Source organism: Rattus norvegicus, chromosome 4 (assembly GCF_036323735.1).
Source record: "Rattus norvegicus strain BN/NHsdMcwi chromosome 4, GRCr8, whole genome shotgun sequence".
NCBI classification, from domain to species: Eukaryota; Metazoa; Chordata; class Mammalia; order Rodentia; family Muridae; genus Rattus; species Rattus norvegicus.
Window position 1 is genome coordinate 160,106,560 of NC_086022.1, and position 18,946 is coordinate 160,125,505.

The 18,946-nt window shown below is 48.6% G+C and overlaps 1 protein-coding gene across 2 annotated transcripts in view; it reads left to right on the forward strand.

Moving 5' to 3' along the window:
- Window positions 1-18,946, forward strand: part of Vwf (von Willebrand factor) — a 134,858-nt gene that overhangs the window by 63,660 nt on the left and 52,252 nt on the right. For both annotated transcript variants that reach the window (XM_063285420.1, NM_053889.1), the window contains exons 17-22: window positions 2,382-2,476; window positions 4,505-4,665; window positions 13,121-13,224; window positions 14,521-14,659; window positions 16,561-16,695; window positions 18,074-18,220. In XM_063285420.1, the coding sequence (XP_063141490.1) occupies window positions 2,382-2,476; window positions 4,505-4,665; window positions 13,121-13,224; window positions 14,521-14,659; window positions 16,561-16,695; window positions 18,074-18,220 (781 nt within the window). The remainder of the gene's footprint in view (window positions 1-2,381; window positions 2,477-4,504; window positions 4,666-13,120; window positions 13,225-14,520; window positions 14,660-16,560; window positions 16,696-18,073; window positions 18,221-18,946) is intronic.

The window sequence follows — 18,946 nt, forward strand, 5'->3', positions numbered from 1 at the left end:
CTGGAACTCCAGTTTCCCGGCACCGTGTAGACTCCTTTCCACGTCTTGGCACCGGTGTAGAGATTCAATTGACCATCTAGGCGGCGGCTGACTTCTGAACTGTTTATTTAGCTGGACTGTATACCTGTCCGTCTGCCAGTCCATATTGTTATAATTACCGTAGCTTCGCAATAGGCTTGGAACCAGTAACTGTGGCTCCTCCAGCTTTCTTCTTTGTCAAGATTGTTTTGGTGTTCAGGGGCCTTTGAAGTACCATATCAGTTCTAGTCTTAGTTTCTGTAGGAACTGCCATTGGGATTTTATTGGGATGTATTCAATCTACACACCACTTGTATTGTCTTGTTATCCAATCCATAAGCAGACGGTACCCAACACCTTAGCTCTTTGGCTTCTAAGCGATGTTTTGTATTTCCTTGGAGTGTCGTATTAGTGTCCTGTTCATTGTGCCAAGTCCTGAGCCTGCTGTGACATTTTCCTATGTGCACACACTGTACTTTGAACATATGCTCTTTCTTACTCTCTTTCCCCCGCCCTAACCCTGTTCTTCCCTAACAGTTCCCTTTTGGATTCCATGTGTTCTCGAGAGAGCAGACGAGCTTCTCTCAGCTTTCTGAGCCAGAGATTATTTTATTTAACACAGTCGCCCCCAGTTCTGCCCACTTTCCCACAAAGGACCTGAGTTTTTTTCTTCTTTATGGCTGATGCTACTTCATTATGTCTACGTCCCACATTTTCCTTACCTGGCCTTCCATTGATACGTGCGGGCTGACAGCATGACGTGACTTCTAGGAAAAGCACTGTGCAGATATCTTTACTGACTGCTGACTCTGATTCCTTCGGAGACCTAGGGCAGGGTTGGAACCACTAGACCATGGCCATTGTATTTTTTAGTTTCTCGAAGGGTCTCTCTGCTGACTTCCTAAGTGGCTGATTTACATCCGCTCCAACCGTGCAGAGGACTTCTGTTTTCTCTACATGGTCACTACATTTGTTTTCCTTTTGGTCTTTTTGGGTGGGACAGGGTCTCATTTTGTAGCTCAGGCTGGCTTGGAGCTCAGTTTGTTGCCCCAATTTGCCTCGAGTTCACGGCAGTCCTCCTGCCTCAGCTTCTCAAGTGCCAGGACTATAGGTAAGAGGCACCTACCTGGCTTCATCAGCAGTGGCATGCTGTCTGTGGCTAAAGAGGATGAACATTTTTTCCCCCACGGTATTGATCGGACGTTTCTGTTTCTTTTGAGATCTGTTTGTGTGTCCTTGCCCATTTGTTCCTTGGATTGTTTGCTCGTTTATTGTTTAACGTTTTGGGGTTCTTTGCAAACTCTGTCAGATGTGTATCTGGTAAAGTTTATTTCACGCTCTGTAGGGAATCACTCAGCAACTCTTTGCTGTGTAGAAACTTTAAACACATTACTTTGCGTGTCCTCACATGTTTGTGTGTGTGGCTCACATGTGTGTATGTGTTTGTATACTTATGTGTGTTGGGTAGCAGTGACCGTAGTTTTGGGGAAACAGTGTGTAAGAACCTTTGGTTTAAAGAGAATGATACACCTTAAGATTCACAGATGGTCGTTAAGCTGGAGAAGACGGGAACACAGGGATCAGCTCAGGTGGGGCTTGCCCTTTCCCGGAAACTCTATTGAAGGGATGCTCCTGAGGGATGACCGGCAAGGGTGGGGCACAGTCCAGAAGTAGAAGTAACAAGAACATAGGAATTGAAGCAAGATGTCAGAGGCAACATCCTGAATTGTGATGGAGAGAGTGGGGAGAGAGCAGCGTCGGGATGAACCCTAGATTCTGACAGTGAGTCCGATTGAACAGATGGTGATACCAGTCCATAGACCAGCCCTGGAAGGGGCCTGGGGTCTGGTGTAGACACACTGTGCTCACAGCGTCTTTGAGACACTGAAGGGAATTATAAAGATGTTTGTGTGTATGTTTCCATGTACAGGTCGGAGCTCAGAGGGGCTACTGCCAGAAGTGCACGAGACATTTTTGTAATGAGAGCTGGGGGCGTGAAAGGCAGCATAGTGAGGGGAGAGAAAGCATGGATGTCCAGGGGAAGGGGATTTGTGACCTATAGGTGAGGTTGAGGCAGAAGTGGGGAAATCCAATGGAGATTGTCTTTATTCTCTCAGAGAATGGAGTAGCCACCAGTGATGGGGATGTTCAAAGGGACATTGCAAAGAAAAAGAGCTCAGAGGGACCCACTGGACTTGGTGGCCTGATGGTCACTGATGGTGATAGCAGGTCAAACTTGAGATCCAGAGTTATGGGCCTGAAGCCCCACTGGAAGGAGCAGAGTGAGCAGGGTCGGGGTAGGGGAACAACGAATACATATATAACAAAAACCTCTATCAAAGGCTGGGGTGTTTTCTCTGCAGTTACTGTGAAGATGGCTTCATGCACTGTACCACGAGTGGTGCCTCGGGGAGCCTGTTGCCTAACATTGTCCTCAGCAGCCCCTTGTCTCACCGCAGTAAGTACTGTAGCCCTGAAAGGTTGTTCTCTTCCCTTCTGTCTGGACTCTTCTCCATGAGTGTGGGGGTGGGGGGAGAGCTGCCTGCACCATCTGATACACGCCGGTGTGCACACAGGGGTCTGACTCTGCCCTGAGTCTCATTGACTTCTTAGCTTGTGTGAGCATCCTTCAGGCACACTCATGTGAGAGAGGCCAGACGAATTTTATTGTGTGGGAGGAGAGCGCTTGAGTTATCAGAAGCAGAGAGATCTGCTGTGGTAGTCCGAGTGCAGTGAGCAACTGGCATTGGCTGATGAGCCCGCTAGCAGTGACGCCTATCGTTCTTCAAAGGCTCTTTTCTCCCCCACTGTGGACACACTGATGAGGAAACCTTGGGATCTTGTTAGATGGATCTGAACGAAGAGGGGTTTGGGCCAATTGCTCCCTATTTGAAAATCCTAATAGCTGGAGTTCTGTCTTAAGATGTGATAAAGACTGTCGAGGGCATGGCCCATGGGGGTAGGCATGACCCATGGGAGTGGGCGTGGCCCACGGGGGATGGGCAGAGTCCATGGGAGTGGGCTGTCATTCTAGGTTACAGAGGCTTTGCCTCTGGAAGAACCATGATGGCCTAGAATGTAGTCTCCTGGTTGGAAGGACATCAATGGATCCTCAATAGCTTCTATGTAACCCCTTCTTCCTCTGCCTCACACTGAGACTCCGCCCTCATACCCTTTGCTTCCCAGCTTGCCCTGGACAGTGGTCTGGGTCCCTACACAAGAGGCAAGACCTCAAGCATGAGGGTGATTCAAAGTGAAGCCAGAATGTGGCCTCTTGTACTTCTGTCCCCTCCACTGTATTCTGCCTCAAAGACCTACTTTTTTTGCACCCACACTCCTACCTTCTTGTCTAGTCACTGTAAAGAAATACCTGGATTTCTTCTGAGGTTAGGAAAAGGCATATTCTATTTTGAAGTATAGCTTTTTAACCCAAATCTCCACGTAAAAGTAAAGTTGTGAATTCTGCCTTCTTTGCCCAGCGTGAGAGAAATGATATTTCATATATGACTGGGCTTTTGGGGGGTATTGTCTCAACTCTCTGCTCTCATGATTATCCAATCACGGTTGCTATTCTTTTTTTTTAAAATATTTATTTATTTATTATATATAAGTACACTGTAGCTGTCTTCAGACACACCAGAAGAAGGCATCAGATCTCATTACAGATGGTTGTGAGCCACCATGTGGTTGCTGGGACTTGAACTCAGGACCTCTGGAAGAGCAGTCAGCGCTCTTAACCACTGAGCCATCTCTCCAGCCCATGGTTCTTATTCTTTGATTGGCAGGAAACATGATCCATTAGTGAACCAAGTAGACAGAATCCCTGCCTTCAGGGAACATAGGATTTTTTTTTAAGGTGGGGTCAAGGAGGTCTTTGAGGGTCTTAACAGTTGCTGGAGAATTTGAGGACAAGACACAGAAGGGAGAAGGGTGACCAGATTCTTATTTATAGACCAGAAGCAAATCTTTGAAACATACAGTGGAAACACATTGGGGTGGGGGAGAAGAAGGTGTGTCAGTGATGGCATTTTATAAGGAGGCTGACCTTGGAGTAGACCTTGGAGTCCCTGCGGCTGATGGTTTTCTCCTTCACGAGCTGTAACTATTTCTTTAATGTTCCTATTGAGTCCCATCAAGCTCCATTTTAGTACCTCAATCTGGGTCTTCTCAAGCCTGAACCTGGAGACTTCCACGGTGCACCTCAGTTCAGGGCAAACTGGGAGAACCGAGTCAAGAGGGATGAAGGTCATCAGGTGACATCTGCTGCAGTCTGTAGAGCTGCCATCAGCTTGGCCTGAAGCCCTGGTCTCACATGGAGATCCTAGCTCAGGGCTGGAGCTCACTGCAGGCTGGGCAGTGTCAGGACTTGCCGAGTAGGCAGTGCTGAGCCCCCCCCCCAAATGAGTGATGGCTTCTGGGGGCTACTGGACAGTGCAGAAGGGTGATCTGTCATGGCTTTGCTCACCGCCTCTTTTCCTTCCTCAAGGCAAAAGGAGCCTCTCCTGTCGGCCACCCATGGTCAAGTTGGTATGTCCTGCTGACAACCCACGGGCTCAAGGGCTGGAGTGTGCTAAGACGTGCCAGAACTATGACCTGGAATGCATGAGTCTGGGCTGTGTGTCAGGCTGCCTCTGTCCCCCAGGCATGGTGAGCACTGCATGGGTGAACCTTCCCATCCATTTTCTTGTAGGCCATGGTGAATGAGGTGTCTGTGGAGTCAGAGAGGGGAAGAAACAGGGATAGGGATGCTGGGTAGATTCAACTGCCAAATTCAGGGAGGGGCTTGGGAGGAGAATGTCTGGACTTGATGCTGATGGGGTTGGACACATACAGAGGAAATCTCAGTGTACGGAACTGCCTTAGGAAGCAAAGACATAATTTATAGAAAATATATGTCTAAACAGGTATTTCTACTAGAATTTTTCCAAGGGTAACATTTCATACAGTGGGGATGAAAGGATACACACATAGTTGTGTATGATTTACATATATTTGCCTGTAACTTTCTCTCTTAAGTGAAGATGTTGATGTTTGTTCTACTTTGATTTCTGTGGTTGCAATAAAGACCGTGACCCAAAACAACTTTGGGAGGAAAGGATTTATTTCATCTTATACTTCAAGGTCAGAGGGAACTCAGAGCAGTAATCGAGCAGAAACCACAGAGGGACTCTGCTCATGGTCCCCTCTCTCTTTGTCTTAGGCTTAGCTAGTTGTATGTAACTCAGATCTTCCTGCCTAGGGAATGGTAACACCCACAGTGGGCTAGACCCTCCAACCTCAATTATCAATCAACACGAAGCCTTACAGGTATGACCACAGGTCAATCTGATTGCTCCCTCTTCCCTGGTGACTCGAGATTGTGTCAGGTTGACAATGAAAACACAACTAAGACGCTGTCCTTGTGCCATAACACAAGCAAATTATGGCTTTCCTACACTCACACTTCCTTTTTTTTTTTCAGATCTGGGGACCGAACCCAGGGCCTTGTGCTTGCTAGGCAAGCGCTCTACCACTGAGCTAAATCCCCAACCACACTTTCTTTTTTGGCTCCCTCCATTAAATGACTTGGGAAGTCTTGACCAGCCCCATATGTCCCATGATTCTGGTCCTGGGGCTGTAAATGTCTTGAAAGGCACACAAGGTCCAATGCTTGGTTGAAACCACTTGGCTCCTCCATTTACCTTCTAGAAATGGCAGCAATGGTTGGAGCATGCCTGAGCCTTCTGACTTCTGACTTCCTTCCCTCCCTCTGCTATTAAGTTTTTTTTTTTTTTTGACTGAGTTTCTCTCTGCAGCCTTGGCTGTCCTGGAACTCACCCTCAGGTTGGCCTCGAACTCAGCGATCCATCTGCCTCCTGAATGCTAGGATTAAAGGCATATGCCATCACCCCCTGACTTTGGCCAGTTTTATATAAAATCTATTATACATATATTATTATCATCACCTTGAAGAATGTAAATTCTGGACTTTTCTCTTTCAAATGCACCCTGTCTTTATGCTGTCCATGACTCTACTTTCTCATACACAAAGTTATATACTGAGGGGTTTAGGCGAAACTGTAGAAGCCAGTGCGAAGGTGGGTAGGATGACTTGAGTGCACACTGAGGACCCTGCCTGAGGATCTGTGGGTGTTCTGTCCTGAAACCAGAACTTGTTCCATGTCCTCAGGAAGGCTGGGTACTATGGCATGTGTCAGACAGGAGTTCCGTTCTGTACTTCCTTTCTAGCCTCCCTTTCCCAAATGGAGATTTCTATTAATTCTCTAGGATGTCCCTACTGTCTTCTCCCCTGAGGCTTCTAGAACCATCGTCTTCTATTGGGAGGTAGAGACTGGCCCTTACCCTGGGTGTGTGACTCACACTGCAGGGAAGGATGATTGGGGTTTATGAGAGGAGGAACTCAGTCCCATGTCTGAGCAACAAGCAGGGGACTAAGAGACCTGAGATAAGGTTTCACTGTGACTATCTCAGGGACTTGTAGGCACAGTTGTCCCTATGGTGTTTCTTGTAGGGGATGAGTTGGGGAATCTTGACTTGAGAGAAACCTCAGGCAAGAAAAGGGACTTCTTCAGTATTATGTCAGCATTGGGAATTGTTTAACTTATTATTATGTTAAAAATTAAAAACAATAATTTGGGATGGTGCCTCATTTTGTTGCTTTGGTTGGACTTGAACTTCTGGGCTTAAGCAATCCTTCTCCTCAGCCTCTTGAGTAGCTAAAACTACAGGCACATTCTACTGTGTCCAGCTTGGTCAAGGCTTCTGTAAGGGAAATGTGTGCATGTCTAGAAAAGCATCTATGTAGTATTAGATATTCATAACCACAACAGTTGTATCAGATCCCTAATTCTGGCTGGGAGTGTGGCCTTATATCTATGTTATAGACACTCTGCGAGGCACTTCTTTCTCACCCAGAAGCTCCTAGCATGCATTCTCAGAAACATGTGTAACTAAGGCCCCTTACAAAAGCTTCTGTCCACAGAGGTTGGATCGTTTTCACAACTGGTTCATTACAAGGCTGACTGATATGTAGATGGCCGGGGCCAGGTTCAGCAGAGCAAGGAAATCCATGTAATTTATGAAGTGTGCACAGCGTGCTGGCTGCAGCGCCCTACACGTGTTCCTGGCCACAGCACAGAGAAAAGGGAGCTGGGAACATCTTGCCTGGGTGCTTCTAATGGTACAGACCTCATTCCCATGAATGTTTCTCTGTTCTCTGTGTGATGAGGGAGGGCTATGGAATGATACTAAGGAGTTGAAGAAGAGGCTAGGTATTGTGCATCTGATGGCTTGCAAGGGGGTGGGGGGCAAGTCACCTTGTGATGGAGGAAGATCTGCTGAGGGCAGAGAGACCCAAGGAGGAATGGGGTACAGGGGTTAAGTTACCATGTCCACCACCCTCTGGCCCACCCTTGTGAATAGACATTCATTCAGTCTTTATTTGAATCCCAGAGACCTCCTCTGTAATGTACTTAGTCTGCCCTCCTCACTTGGTTGGTTATGGATGCAAGGGAGATGTATACAAAAATCACTTATAAAACAAACAAGCAAACAAACAAACAAGGTATGAAGTTAGGGATGGACCACAGTTAGAGATATGATTTCCTAGCATGCGTGAGGTTATGGGTTCAACCCCCAGCATAACATGGGTGGTAATGGGGCATGCCTCTAGCTGGACACCATAGGAACAGAAGTTCAAAGTCATCCTCCTATGGATGATTGAACGCCAGTCCAAGTTGGAGATGTTGTCTCAAAGAAGCCAGAAAGTTCCATAGAATTGTAGTAAGAGCGCTCTCTCTCTCTCTCTCTCTCTCTCTCTCTCTCTCTCTCTCTCTCTCTCTCTCCTGTGTTTGTAAATAACTGGGGCTCAGTTTTAGAAACTATGTGGGTCAGCTCCTCGTCCTGCCACTGGTGGGATGGTGTAAGGTCCATTTTCTTACATTTCCATTCTGTTGTGGATCAATGCTTTTAAATACAGTGAAAATGGGTTAACTAAAAAATAAAAAAAAGTAGTGATAGCAGTTGGGGGTATGTCTTAGTTACTGCTCTACTGCTGCCATAAAACACCATAAGACAACCTGTGGAAAACAGAGTATATGTGAGGCTACACTTTTAGACTCCATGACCATCATGGGGAGAGGAGCAGCAGGCAGGCATGGCGCTAGAGCAGGAGTAAGAGCTTACGTCCCCATCTGCAAGTAGGAGGCAGAGAGGAGATAACTAAGAATAGTATGGGCTTTTGAGACCTCAAAGCCCACCCCTAATGACACCCATTCTCTGATAAGGCCATACCCTCTAATCCTCCCAAGTAGCTGTATCAACTGAGGACAGATATTAAAACAAGGAACCTATGGCAGCTTTTCTTATTCAAACTGCCACAGGACGTGAGTCAGTGTAAGGCCTTGGGTTCATCTCTAGCACTCCAAGACAACAAAGACCAACAACCAACTATCCATCCATCCATCCATCCATCCATCCATCCATCCATCCACCCACTCATCCATCCATCCATCCATCCATCCATCCATCCATCCATCCACCCAACCCACCATCCATCCATCCATCCATCCATCCATCCATCCATCCATCCATCCATCCATCCATCCTTCCATCTGACCAAAGCATAGGATCCATCCAGTTTTCATCACATATGACAGACAGGACATTACAGTCTGTTTCTGCATTCTCATTCTCATTGGTCAGCTCTGACACTGGCGTGACCTTAAGTGGCCATTGTCCTCTTCTACAAACCATGTTTCCTCCATGCATGTCCCCTCTAAACCAAAACACCAAAAACCAAACCAAACCAACCAACCAAACAAACAAACAAACAAACAAACAAAAAAATCCCCCCACTTCTTTGAAGATGTTGGAGGCAAGTGGGGAGGCCCTCTCTTTCCCAGTGTCACAGGCCTGGCTCCTGCTGAGCAGAGGACTTCTGCTCCACCACAGACAGCAGATTATCTGCCCCTGCAGCTGTTCCCAAGGCCTTCTTGCAGGGGTAGAGGGTAGGATGATTTTTACAAGTGGCAAGAACCATGGTGGTGCTGATTTGGTCTTCCAGTCTAGGTTCCCACACTCAGTCAAACGGCAAGTCACCTCAGATCTTTGCTTCTTCACCTTAGTATTGGCTTAGAAGGGTGTGGAGGGAAGGTGGAAGACGGCAGACCTAGGCATTTCAGCTACTTTGTATTGGTGTCATGGTGACCACTGCCACAGTAAGTTCATGCACATAAACCATGGGAGGCGGTAAAGGGTTTCCCAAGTCTTTCCTGATTGCTTTGAATTTCTGTGACAGGCTTCACTTTGTAGCTGGGACTGGTCTGGAACTTACTAAGTAGCCCAGACTAGTACTTTTTCTTTAGTTGAAAAAATGCTCCTGGAGCAGCCACTCCTTTAAGTTAGGGTGTTTCCTACTTTCGCCACTAGTCAGCAGCAGAACACAGCCCATGGTCCTGTTTCCTGCACTCCATCCATAGCTTCGGATCCTTGTAGGAATCCAGGGCAGAGCCAGGATCTTTCAACCTGCCTGGTTCCCAGTCCTCAGGCCAGGACACTGATAGGCCTCTGCGGAAAGTGTAGCATCGTTGTCTGGGAGATGGGGATTTATTCTTTGAAATCTAGCAGCTACATCTTTCAGACTAGTACCCAGCTTTGCTGGCATTAGGGGATGGCCTGTCAGGAAATGAAAGACACAGGAAATTATTCTTCGTTCTAGAACCCAGGTATAAGGTTCCATCTGGAGTGAGCTTCATTTTTGGATGCCAGAGGTTTTACGGGGCCTCAGGCATGGGAGGTGAATGCCTTTTTAAGTAATAAGTGTTTATAACATCCAAGAATGCCAATGTCTCTCAAAACTTCTGGAAATATGGTAGTACTGTGCTCACTTGGTTAATGAGCGAGACTTTATAAAAAGCTTACAGCCTGGTAAATCCCCACAGGAAGAGTTATTCACGTGTTAGTGCGAGTTGTCAGGTAAGAATGCTTCCCTCCCAATCACCATGTGGTGGAGCTCAGCTACACCGCGCTGTGGCTATGGATGGAGCAGAACCACCGAGGACAGGTGGCAGCAAACATTTTGGGAGAGCGAGTGGTCTGTTTGGCATTCAAGTACAGTTAGGAACAGAGGCATTTCCAGAGAAAGATAACACAGCAGTGTTCTCTGGCCTCATACTTGTCCTTGGAACTGCCTGAGGACGAGGTTCTGAGCTCGGACAATGCTTACGGAATGATCATGAACTGATAGCCCACGGTGAGCATTCCTGCCATGTTTTCTCAAGTCTTCTACAGCACCACTGTAGTATTCTCCAAGGACATACTGGACAGAGGGGGCGGCCTTCAGGTCATACTCTCGGCTTCAGTGACGTGCCACATAGCTCAATTACGGCTGCTTACATGGCTGGCCGACTTTCTGGCCACTTCCCTTTGTTTCTGTGGTTCTCAGTTGCTGGGGATTTCTTTAAGGCTTTCGCTGGGTGTTTTTGACCAAGCTCTTATGCCTATACCATCTTAAGTCAAGAGTTTCCACACAGTGCCTGGAAAGCCTTTTCTCTCCTGTAAGGTTATGTTTTGCTTCCCCACCAGTCCCCACATCAATGTTGTCTTGATAGCAGCATCGCTTAGCATGGAGCCCCTATCTTGATATCGAAGGCTGCCAGTTAGTGATGGTACTAAAGCAAGTCAGGGCGGAGAGGAGAGTGTGCCTCGCCAGTGAGAACCCAGAGGAGGAGAGTTTGTTAGGACAGTCGTGGCAGCATATCCTATCAATGACCTGATGTCCACTGGAGGAGGGCTGTGCCCATGGGCCCACCTAGATGAAGCAGAAGCAGAGGGATACCGGGGCATGGCTGTATGGCGTTCTTGACAGTGGGGTGACTCTTGGAAGAGAGGTGAGCACGGACAGTGTGCACACCAGGAGGCCTGGGAACCTGTTGCCATGCCTGTTTGCAGGTGCAGGGCAGAAGGTGTCCCTCAGAGGTGAGATACCCAGTGAGCAGGGCCAGGTTTTCCCTTCCCAGTTAAAGCAATCACCTGTCTCCGCTAACTGTAGCAGTGTGCACGCATCTGTCAATTTTATGGTGGCCACTAGGTGGCCGACTTCAGACTGACGTCTAAACTGACAAAGCTTGGAGAATATGGGCATGAACCGTTTTTTTTCTCCAACTTTGTACTGGTTCTTTGTGAGCTTCACATCATGCACCCCCGTCCCACCCATCCCTTATTGTGAACCTTGGAAGGTTCTTGAAGGGAGATGTTTGCAGTCCCTCCTTGCTCCAACCAACTGGCTGCCTTCTTTGTTGATCTCTTGGCTTCTAAGAACCGTTGTGGCCTCAGGCTTAAGGACCAGGATCAAGGACACAGAGGATCAGCTCCTTCCTAACTCTTTGCACCAATACTGCCCCACCACATAGAGGGCAAGGCATGGGAGGACACTTCCTTAGACAGATGGATGTGGTGCTAAGTGGAGAATATTACTCTTTCCACCTCCCAGTACGTGTGTGTGTGTGTGTGTGTGTGTGTGTGTGTGTGTGTGTGTGTGTGTGTGTGTATGGTTTAACCAATGATTCTGCTATGGAAATCCTCTACATACCTCTATTCCCAGGGTTTAGTTTAAAGGTCTAGGAACTCAAGCTTGTAGGGTTAGCAGATCACTGGACTGCGAATATTCAGTTCCTCTTCCTACTTGCTAGGTAGTTCTAGAGCACAGCAGCTGTGGGCCTTCACCTAGGCTGTCCCAAGGGACAAGAGAAGGTTACAGGGGAGAATATGTGATCAATGTATATTATATCACTTCCAAGGTGAAGTCCTGCCGTGTCATGGCGGTGGGGTCAGGGTGGGCTTGGTAGTGCTTCTTAAGTCCCTCAAGCCAGAGGTCTTGTTTCTTTCCCTACCCACTTGTCCCTAAGAGAACTAGGAAGTGTAGCATGCTACAGAGTCACTTCCTGAGGGGTCGAGGAGGGAGGAAGGAACCTTGGCAGATAGTGTGTCAGAGCGCTGGGACTGGAGAAGGTGACCTTGGGAGGAGGGTCACCTGATCCCAAATGTCTTGGACATGGTTTTAGTTTGGCTTTGTTATGTCTCCTCTGGTCAGTCTTAAGTCCCTGGAGGAGTCCAGGGAGCTAAATGCTTATCAATTCTTGTCAAACATGATAGCCACTTTCTTTAATTATGGATATAACACCTACTCATCAAAGAACATTTTTTTGGGGGGAGGGAATGAAAACTAGAAAGGAAAATAAGCCTAGTAGTGTTTTATCCAAGCTTACTACCCGGAGGCAACATCCCTCCTTCCTTCTAGCCTTAGTTAACAACAACAACAACAGTCTATATTCCATACACATGAAATTTGGACTACATGTGTGTACAGTTTACTTTCCCATTCTTAAAAACCTGACTAGAGATGGCTCAGCGGTTAAGAGCACTGCACTGCTCTTCCAGAGGTTCTGAGTTCAAATCCCAGCAACCACACAGTGGCTCACAACCATCTGTAATGAGATCTGATGCCCTCTTCTGGTGTCTGAAGACAGCTACAGTGTGCTTATATATAATAAATAAGTAAAATTATATATAAAAAACTAAAAGTTTAGGTAGGCATTGCTCACCTCATTAAAGAGTCCTCTGAAGGATCTTCTAGCAAACCAGCTCCCTGGGAATCCTTAAGGAGGGTATCATTTGCCTGTCTCTGAACACTCGACTTTCACCTTCTTTTCCCCAGTTCATTGGTAAATCCTCCTTTAGACTCTATCCATCCTCCCCCTTCTCGGGAGACACCCTTTGGGTGACCTGGCTGAGCCTGGCATATGTACTCCCAGGGCTTCTGACATGGCTTTCTGAAGTCTTTGCAAACATGTCCTAGGTTATGGCACCCAGCAGGACAGAGGGAGTTATGTCTTTGGTTGACCGGGAGACACAATGTAGAAGATGCCTTTGTCTGCCCCACGCCAGCCTGCTGCTGACTCCTGCCTTGGCTACTTTGTTGCTGAGGTTGCCCCTGGCTCCGAGCTGGCTCCTGGCAGGCTTGAGCGCCAGGACACTTTCTCATCAGGGATTGATGTCAGTCCCTGGGGCCCTTGACACACTTGCCTTCCTTCTTTTCCTTTAGGTCCGGCACGAAAACAGGTGTGTGGCCTTGGAGCGCTGTCCCTGCTTCCACCAGGGTGAGGCGTACTCCCCAGGAGATACAGTGAAGATCGGCTGCAACACCTGGTGAGGCTCTGGGGCGCCCTGGGGACCAGCCATCATGACCTGTGGACACAGGACTTTTGACACTTGTCCTTACACCCCGTGGGAACTTGAGCGAGCTTTCCCTTACTCTGTCTCAGTTTCCCCATCTGTGAAATGCCCCTTTCCATCACTTTGCTCAATCACACCCGGCCTTCGTCCCTCCCTCCTTCCTCTCTCTTTCTTTCTATTTATTTTTTATTAATTGTACAAGGTAATCATTTCATAGACATTCACATAATGCATACCATGTGCTTTGCTCACACATTCTCTGGTGTCACCTTCCCTTGTCCCCCTTTCTACTCCCACAATTCTTTCCCCTCCCCCAAATAGTTTCCCTTCTACATTTGTATCTTTTAAACAAATCTGGACCCTACCCCTGAGAGAGAACATGATAATTGTCTTTCTGAGTCTGGCTTAATTCGCTCAACATAATGACCTCCAGGTTCCATCATTTTCTGTGTGCATGATGCATTCTGCTCTTCCTTAAGGCTGATTCTCAAGGCCCATCTCTTCCCGCAGGCTCTGTGTGCTCTGAGAGTGGGTTGGAGGACACAGTGGTTTGGGAGGCATTGGTTTCCTTCTGTCTTCTTTGGCTATCCATCATGGGCACCCCTTTCTGCTCACCCTCTTACTTCTGGGCCACAGGCAGTCTTAGGGGCCCATGTGGACAGAGGTGGAGGAGGGAATCAGTTTCCAAGGCCTGTGCTCACCACCTCTGACGCATGCAGAGTTGGCTTCCCTAGATCAGCTCTGGTTAAGGGCAGTGAGGGGCGGGACATGTGGCCAGCAAATCATGATAGCTGTAAACACATAACCACACACAGAAAACCGCTCCTGGCAGACTCGCACTGGTTTCCAGTCTCAGATTTGTCCCTGCAATCTCTGTTGGTCTAAAGGGTTTTAGCCTCAATATGTCTGAGATACAGTGACCCTGTGGCTAATCTCAGGCACTCTGTAGCTTTTAGGTTGAGGCTACACTCTAGTCTAGAGTCCCTAGCAGATGGCTTAGAGAGGACTCCTGCCTTCTCTTCACCCTGTTCACTCAGTATCTCTGTTTCTCCCTTGGAAGTATCGAGAAGCCTGGCCTTCCTTTCCCCTGAAGACTCTGTGCTAGGCTTGGAGGCCCATGAATCTTCCACAGGCTCCAAATGCTTAGCTTCTGAGGCTAAGTGATGACCTAGCGCCTTAGTGTCCCCCACTGCCTCCTTGTTTCCTAAGGCCTGATCGAGCCCCTGGGGCCCAAGGTACAAATCAGTAACACCCAATTGCTTTCCCTAGTGTCTGCCGGGACCGGAGGTGGAACTGTACAACCCACGTGTGTGACGCCACTTGCTCTGCCCTTGGTATGGCTCACTACCTCACCTTCGATGGTCTCAAGTACCTGTTCCCTGGGGAGTGTCAGTACGTTCTGGTGCAGGTGAGACTGAGAATGAGGGGGGCGGTGCTGTCTGTATCTAACAGAGCAGGGCGTGCCCTGGGAGTTTCTGCGTCAGGTTCTGTCAATAGCAAGAACTTTAGGGTTTGGTTTTGTCACAGTAATTTTTTTTAATCCCCCAAAGGATGCCCCAAGGATACGGGAAGTTTAGGAACAGAATTTCATTTTCTGAGCTGGATTGGTGTGGCACCCTTCACGCCGTTTTGGCACTGGCACAGATGAGAGAAAGATGGCTCTTCATTTTGGTGGACACCTAGACCAGATCACGTGGGAGCTGATCCTGACTGGTTGTCACCGTCCCTCATAGCCCATTGTTGTGAAGTATTCCTGGGAGGAAGGATTTGTCTGTATGACCCCTGGAGTGCAGTGCCTGACCTAGGGTCCTCTTGGACCTGCCACCATTTTTGCCCTTAACATGGCGAGGAGGGGAGGCTGGGGGTGCTGGTGCTGTTCAGTCCAGCAGGAGAACGTAGGACTTTCTCAAAAGCCCTGACAGCCCCTGTGCCTCCCCATCCCCGCTTTGTGGGCTCCTGGGATTGCTTCTGTTGGCTGACACCAGATAGTTCACCAGGGAGGTAAAGTGCTTTTCTCAGAGATACCGTGACATGCTGAACTGATGTGGCTTCTCCGTCCCTGTTCTTTGGGGGAGGAGGCTGTTTGGAATGATCTGAAGGTAGGGTGTCAAAACCAGAGAGGGAGCTGCAGGACCTGTGTGGCAGGCATTATGGGTAACGAGGGTCATCATGTGCAGAGCATGCTGGGAGCGGGTAGGACTCATGGGGCATCAGCCAGGCCAACCTCAGCCACCCCAGCTCACTTAGGGAGACAGTGTATTGGGAAACAGTGCAAGAGTGCACACACACCTTGAAATGGCTTTTCTGATGCCTCTGGGCCTGTGTGTGTCCTGTAGAACTCCTCCACAGGCTCATTGTCTTAGCAAAGGCTATGTGTCTATCATCTTTCAGAAACAATGGAATTAATGTGAGGAAAGGAGCCAGTGGCGCTGCCGCTGCTGACCATAACCGTGTCTCCCCTCCCCGCGCCGATTGCAAACTTTTCCCCAGTGCCTCCTTCAAGACTGTGTGTTTATTTTTCTTTCCCACTTGGATTGTCTTTTGGTGCTCTCTCCTGGGGCCCTCCCCATTAGAGGCATTGTCAGGCTTAGCTTTCTCCTTCTGAAAAGCCGGCTGTTGACAAGAACCAGGCAAGCACCCGCAGCCTTGTCCGGCTTCTAACCTGTGGGACCCAGAAACCAGCTGAAATCATTTCACCCAAAAGTGCCGGGAAGTAGACTGATGCTCACCTCACAGATGGCCAGGCTGTGTTTTCTGTATCTGTGTGTGTGTGTGAGTCTGTGTATGTGTATGCTTATATATGTATATGGCTACACACATGAACACATACACAAGTTACAAGTATATGTGTATGCATCTATGTGTGTACAGGTATGTGCCTGTGTGTACATGTTTACAAATATATATGTTTACCAATGTGTATTATATGCTTGTACATGTACATGTGTGTGTATGTATATGCATGTGGAAATGCATGTATATGAATGTGTTCTTGTGTTTGTATATGCATGTGTGCATGTCTGTGTAGGTATATGGGTAGGTGTATGTTTATATATGTATTTGTATGTGGATACATGTGCTGTCTCCTCTAGCTCCCCTCTTTGGGTTTGCCAGTGTGCTGAGTGTAGGTACCAGGGCCATCTGTAAGGGCTGAGGTCAGACCCTTGAGAGAGTTTCCCTGTGGCTACCTCTCCCTTTCCCCCCACACAGGGTGCCTCTGATGATATTCTCTGACCCTAGAGGTCACAATGCCATCTTCTGGTCTGTGAGAAAGGTTAATCTTTCCCTCTCGGTGCCTTCTGTCCCCAGGATTACTGTGGCGGTAGCTCTGGGACCTTTCGGATCCTGGTGGGGAATGAGGGTTGCACTTATCCCTCGGTGAAATGCAAGAAACGGGTGACCATCCTGGTGGATGGAGGGGAGATTGAACTGTTCAATGGAGAGGTAAGCGCCGGTCTCTCCCCCTTTCCTTCCTGGCCCCTTTGTCCCTGTTTATTAGGACAGTGTTCAGTTAGAACTGTGTTGGTAGAATGGCAGCCACTGTAGGGAACGAGGTCAAGTAGCGTCAGCTGGTCCTGTAGATCCCAGGGCCTAGGCGTGTTGAGCCAGCACTCTTGTACCTTGACACACACCCAGATCTTCAGATTAAGATTTCTGACAAGCTGAAAAGGGGCAGAGCCAGCAGACGCAGCCTCCGTGTCCTGACAGCTTGAGAAGTGGCGAGGTGCAGATCCTAGGCTCCACCTTGAGTTTTTGCCTTGGTAGATCAGGGTGGAACCCTGGAATCTCCTCCGTTCAGAGTGGCTGCTTGTCCTTGGGTCACATATCTGACTCAGCTGGTTTGGTTTCGTGCCGTGCTACAAACTCCCAAAGCCTGGGTTCATTTGCTCCCGTGGCCTCTGCCTGCACCCTGATGTTTTGTTAATACCCACCCCTGACAGCTGGGAACTGGAAGTGCATTTTCCTCAGACAGGAAAGAAAAACTGTTTAGCAAGTTTGCTGACTGGGAGCCAGCGGTGTCAGCTCTACTTCAGAGCTCAGCTCTGTCTGAGGCAGATGACGGCAGCCAGGCTGCTTAGGAGATGGCAGGTCTCCTAGCGGGAGAATTTGTAAAGATGATGAGCCCCGTGTGAGGCCTGTTTGTCAGGAGAGGAGATCTCTGAGGAGTGACAGGTTCTTGGTCTTGCCCTCTGCTTTATGCATCTGACTCAGCCAAGTGCTCTGCCGTGGGCTTCGAGGGTTTGTTTGTCAGTGAGGATGTCCCTGGCAGAGTCAGTGGTTTGGGGCAGACTTCTTCTGGAAACTTCTGCCTGGGTCGTGGAGCCTCACAATCCCTGTTCTTCAGTCTTCACTCCTGATGGTAGTCACTCTGGAGAACGGAGGGTGGTAGGAGACAGGAAAACGAGTGGGTGGGGGTGGGTAGTTGTCAAGGGTGGGTAGAGTTTTCACTCCACTGACAAGGTGGTTGAAATCATTGCCACATTAAAAAGCAAGCCTGAAAGTCACCACTTGTAGTTGATGATGCAGGGTCAGTGTACCCTCCCTTCTCACATGAGGTGGCAGGAAGTATGCTGGTCTCTTTCTCTGGGTTTTCACTGCGGTCTCGTCATTATAGGAGAGTGTCTGTAGGCCAGACGGACACAGATATTCCTGAGTGGATTGCTGGTCTCAGGGAGTTCGGCTAGAAAGTAGCCAGGGGCACAGACAGGTCTTGAGGGCCAGCCCTGGTATTGTTGGGCAAGGCAGGCAGACAGGCTGTGTGAAAAGGGGGTCCTGGTCTCTGCCTTCCTTCACCCCATTTTCCGGTTTCTTCTTCCTTCAGGTGAATGTTAAGAGACCTCTGAAAGATGAGTCTCACTTTGAGATGGTGGAGTCGGGCCAGTACGTCATCCTGCTGCTGGGTCAGGGCCTTTCTGTGGTCTGGGACCACCGCCTCAGCATCTCCGTGGTCCTGAAGTACACATACCAGGTCAGCTGGCCTTCTTGTTGCAGCTTGCCCATGAGTCACATGGGCCGACATCAGTTCTCTATGGGTGGACAGTGGTTCCTTCTCTGGTCCAGGCTCCTTGCTCCCCACACAAGGAGAGCTAAGTAGTCGTGGAGGGCGACTGCACGTGCTTGGGGAGGACAGAAGCAGTTCTGTCAGTGTCTTAACTAGCCTAGGAAGGCACACGTGTTGTTTGCACTGAGGAGGAAGAGCGAGGATAGGCAGGGTAGCTTTTTCTTCGATTTCTTAACCCAAAGAGGCAAATTCAATTCACAAAATATTAAATCATTGCCATCTATGGTGGGATGTTGCCTTACCAGTGAGCTGAGGCTAGCACACATGCACATGCGTGTGTGTATGTGTGTGCATGTTCGTGTGTGCACGTGTGCACGTGTGTGCACATGTGTGTGCATGTTCATGTGTGTGTGCGAGCATGTGTGTCTATATGTGTGCATGTGTGTGTGCATGTGGAGGTTGGTCGGTGGGTCTCATTTCTCAGGAGACATTTACTTTGTATTTTGAGATGAAGTCTTTCACTGGGACCTGGGACTGCTCATCCGTTAGGCTGGTCTAGCTGGCTAGTGAGCTCTGGGGACTTACTGTTTCTGCCTCCCTAGTGCTGAGATTACACGTGCACGCTGCAATGAATGTCCTTTTTGTGTGGGTGCAGGATTGAACTCAGGTCCTTGTGCTTGTGGGGCAAGCACT